This window comes from Theobroma cacao, chromosome 4 (genome assembly GCF_000208745.1).
Source record: "Theobroma cacao cultivar B97-61/B2 chromosome 4, Criollo_cocoa_genome_V2, whole genome shotgun sequence".
Taxonomy (NCBI): Eukaryota; Viridiplantae; Streptophyta; class Magnoliopsida; order Malvales; family Malvaceae; genus Theobroma; species Theobroma cacao.
In genome coordinates, this window is record NC_030853.1 from 31880167 (window position 1) to 31884861 (window position 4695).

The 4695-nt window shown below is 32.9% G+C and overlaps 1 protein-coding gene across 1 annotated transcript; it reads right to left on the minus strand.

The window, feature by feature from the left end:
* LOC18603787 (1,4-dihydroxy-2-naphthoyl-CoA thioesterase 1) lies at window positions 2653–4469 on the minus strand. Its single transcript, XM_018118702.1, has 3 exons — window positions 4076–4469; window positions 3762–3953; window positions 2653–2981 (listed from the first exon to the last, which is right to left on the minus strand). Exons 1-3 carry the CDS (start codon window positions 4205–4207, stop codon window positions 2829–2831), a joined length of 477 nt encoding a protein of 158 aa, XP_017974191.1. The 5' UTR covers window positions 4208–4469; the 3' UTR covers window positions 2653–2828.

Sequence of the window (4695 nt, forward strand, 5' to 3'; positions counted from 1 at the left end):
TATATATATTCTTACTTGATTATTTGATTCTAGAATATGTAAATTAATTTATATTTTTTACAAAAATTAAGTTTGAATACTCCTCCTATAAAAAAATTTTGAAAAAAATTCTATACCTGAAGTCAAATTTAGATAAATAACTTATATTATATTAGCATAAAATAATATAAAATGACTAAATAAATTATATTTTTCTTCTATTTGTAATAGTATAAAAATTTGAAATTTAGTTAACTTAGTTTTTAACTTGAGCCAAAGTCAAATTAGCAAAATATGTTGATTTAGTTTTTTCTTTTTAAAAAATGAAAAACGGAGATATGGAGTTAGTGATAATTATAAAAATAATTTTTTATTTTAACTTGCTTAATTTGGACATGACAAACCTCTTATTACAACCATAAAATCTGAGCCCCACCCTTCTAATTTTTTATTTATTTTTTATGTTTTTATTTTGTTTAATATTTCAAGTTATATTTTTTAAGTTGAAATTTCCTAGATTAAAGACTTTATTTATAGTTGATAAAGTTAAATATAACTATAAATATTTGCACCATTTTATTTTATTAACAAATTTTTTGTAGATCCAAATTAATAATTTAAATTTAAATTTAGCAAAATTTGATTGTGGTATTTGAATTTAAATAAAATAGTTTTATAAGAAATTTTGAGTAAATTTAAAAAAAAGGTAAATTGGGTAAGAGTTGAATAATTGCAAAAGAATATGTATTTGTAAATTGTGAAAGTTGTAATTAAATCAACATATTTTGTTAATTTGAGTAAATTTAAATAAAAGGTAAATTAGGTAAGAGTTGAATAATTTCAAAAGAATGTATACTTGTAAATTGTGAAAGTTATAACTAAATCAACATATTTAGTCATTTTATATTATTTTATTTTAACTAATGCAAGTTATTCATCTAAATTTGATTCTAGGTATGAAATTTCTTTAAATTTTTTTTATAGAAGGAGCATTCAAACTTAATTTTTGTAAAAAAGATAAATTAATTACATATTCTAGAATCAAATAATCTAATAATAAAATATTTATATATATTTTTAATACTAAAAATCTTTTACACTTAAATATTTGGTTTATTGATAAGCATATCAATAATCTACTTAAAGATTTGTACTTTTTAAATATTTTTTCAATTTAGTCCATCAACATCTCAATTTTATTCAATATAATCCATGTACTATATATTTTTATTCAATTTAATCCTTATGACATGATAGAATTTTTTTTCAGAAGTTTTTTGATTTGCCACGTGGCACTGTCACATCATCATATAGTGCCATGTGACATTACCACGACATCATGTCAGTGTTACATCAGCACTGCCACATCATCGTATAGTGTTACGTGGCATTACCACGTCACCACTCGATGCCATGTGACATGCTACATTATCAAAATATAACATGTCATCGCTGACATCATCTTTTAATGATAAAATTGGATGCCGTTAGGAGAAAGGTCTAAATTGATGCAATTCTCAAAATTAATGGATTAAATTATTTCGATTTTGAGTACAAAAATTAAATTAAACAAAATTGAAAATATAAAGACTGGAGGGGTCTTTTGACCCCTCTTATTCTAAATCGGTTTCTCTTCTTATTCTAAATACTGTGAGAAGATGATGAAAACGGCACAAATGTCATTAATGAATAAAGGGTACAAGAGTTTTACACACAGTTGCTTTCAACTAATCAAGAGGATAGAGAAAAATTTATTCTAATTAATTACAAGTTCAACAAACATTGAAACACCTAAACAGTAGATTTGAAACGGCTGTGCTTTGAGGCTGCCTTAAATGAAACGGTGCGTTTAAATCCTGTTAAAATGATGCGTTTTATTCTTTCCTTCATTTCCAGCTTTCTGCGTTTTGCTGTCTTCATCAGTTTGCATTTTGGCTTCTTTACTTCTTAATCTGATTTCTGGACTTATCCTTCATCACATTGCCTAACAAATACATCTTCAATTTCTTATTCTATCTCTAATCCTCCATCTCCACTTTACCAGGCAAAAAGTCTCCCCAACTCCACCTGCGAACAAACCCTCTCCTTCCACTGGCGCCAACTGCTACTGACTTCTCTGTTTATTCAGGACTGCATTTCGTATCATTTGTATGACTCGTGAATTAATCCACCAAAATTCCTGCACTTGCTGTCTACAATGTGCTATCTGCTTATCGATATCTTACTCTAGTAGTAATTACTATTTTCAATACCTCAAGTATATATACCCTAATTCAAGATAAATGGAGTTGGTGTTCAATTGACAGGAAATAACAACTGTTGCTCTATGATTTTCTGGCCCGTAGCATTTTATTTTTCTGCTAGATGAGGGGATTCGCTTAGTAAACTAGCTAAAAAGAAACAAAATTGTAGTTACTGTCATCATTATCATGGATTTCTAGAATTCTTGTCTTACTTGAGGTTGTTGTTGATGTTGAGCCACCGACAACTGGCCATTTCGATTACACCTTTCCTTGATTACATGCTTCTGCTGAAGCTGGACTCATGGCTAGCTCGTTTATAATCATGTTCCACATAATTGAATTGATCATTGCCACCACTTTTTTCCACCAGATCGGACTTACAATATTCTTTTACTTACCTAAGCAGAAGATTAGGATTTAAGCAAATATATATGATGGATTGGATATATATAACATTGCAGAAATTGTTGTTCAATTAACCAAGGGTTGTACATGTATACAGGTGATCTGGAATTCGTTGTTAAATTTGTTGTTGCTGTCATTACAGCAAATATAGAGCCAAGTATATCTCAGAAAATAAAAAAAAATACAGAACCGAGTCCAATATCATAGCTTGGCAAACTTCTTGAGATTCTCTCCAGCATCCTTTGCATGCTCTGGCACAGGCATGTTGCACAGAAGACTAACCCTCGATGAGGATACCAAGGATCTGCTCCCTGAGCTTGAAGGGTCTGTTTTCCATAGTCGAACCTCCCATACCTGTTGAAATTTACAATTTGGCAGCGTTGTGAAACAGCCGTTATTAGTATCATAATTATAGTTTCAACAACGTTGTTTAACGCATGGTGCATTGGCATTTAAGACCAAAATAGTACATACTGATCTTCGATCTGAATGCTTTTCCACTAGAAATTATAACATGCTTTTTCTATCATTTTGGCAAATGTAAAGATCTGGCTCAGTGGTATTAATGGCAATTAGTTGATTTGGTAAATGAGACTTAGCAAGAATCAACAGCAAGGACAAGGAGGGGATACTTAAAACTGAAACCGTGAAACACTGTCATCGTATGCCTCGTTGTTGTTGGATGGGGAGCAAACAACACAAGTATATATAGAATAATGCACATATTTTAGCGTGAAGCTTATCAGATTGGGCAACCAAAAGGGTTGTGGTTTGGTCATAAAAATTTTCAACCTCGATGGGAATTATTGTATTATGATATGCTAAAAAAGGAAAGTGATCAATAGTGTATGAAATCAAAGAATTTGTGTTTTTAAGTAGCTGCAATCAAATATCTACAGACAATCACGTGATATATATTTTGGTGATGGGGTGGAAAGACCAATGTTTTGCATGTTTTAAAATTGTAAAATTTGATATTAATAAAGTAATAATAGAAGACCGTCCAGCTATTTACAGAGCATTTATACATTTACATCTAGATTGCAGCATTGGGAAATGGTAAATGAATATGCAAATTAAGTAGTAATAGTGGTTAGAAAGTTGGGTACCTAGTGGCTACTCAAGATCACCTACCTGAATGGTCTTGCCAACGTTGACCGGGGTGGCCTCAGCGAAGATAAGGTCCCCTAGTTCGGCGCGCTTCAAATGATTGATGCTAAGGTGGATTCCAGCCACTCTTTGGTAACCGCTAGCCATGTGAGCCCCGATGCTAGCCAGCGCCTCCGCTATCAGAGCCGAAACTCCACCGTGCAACACCTTGAATGGCTGCTTTGGCAATAGCCAATCGCAACATTATTAATTAATTAATTTTTTAAACCGGCAAAGATTACTAAGTTGGAACCATCAAGGCATCAAAAAGACAAAAAATATACAATCTGAGAACTCACCTGGCAGCACTTTTGGGTGACTTGAAGGCGTCCGGTGACTTTGGTGGGGGACAAATCTTGTAATTCAAACCCAAATACATGCAGGGGAGCGTCCAGACTAGCTGTCTTTGCCGAAGATGATGGGTCATCCATTAGCAGTGAAGTGTAAGCACACAAGGGACAGATAGTTAGAATTAAGGGGTTAGAACTTGGGTCGTTTGTGTCTGAGAAACTAGGATTTTGGAAAAAGATATGGTGGCGTGTGGTTGGGCTTGGGTAAGTGCGGGTGCTGGTGTGAATTTGTTGTCATCTACTAGACATTGCTTTCTGTTTTTCATCGCTCTTATTAGGCCTGAGAGTTGAGCAGAGAAGGGGTGTTTTGGTATATTAGCATAGCTGCTTCTGTGGTGGTAGGTGTGCCTCGTGGGAAATGAAGAATTGTTCATATATTGTAGGCCAAAATTGGGGGTTTGGTTAGGTAGCTCCAATCCCATCGCAATGGGTCACTTGGCGCCCCTGCCACCGGCTAACGCTTCAAACTTGGACCCATTTCCAAGTGGCTGAAGCCATAAATACATGATTCTAAATGTCAAGTTAAGACATAAATATATATTAAATATTACTTTAACTCATTAATAAGA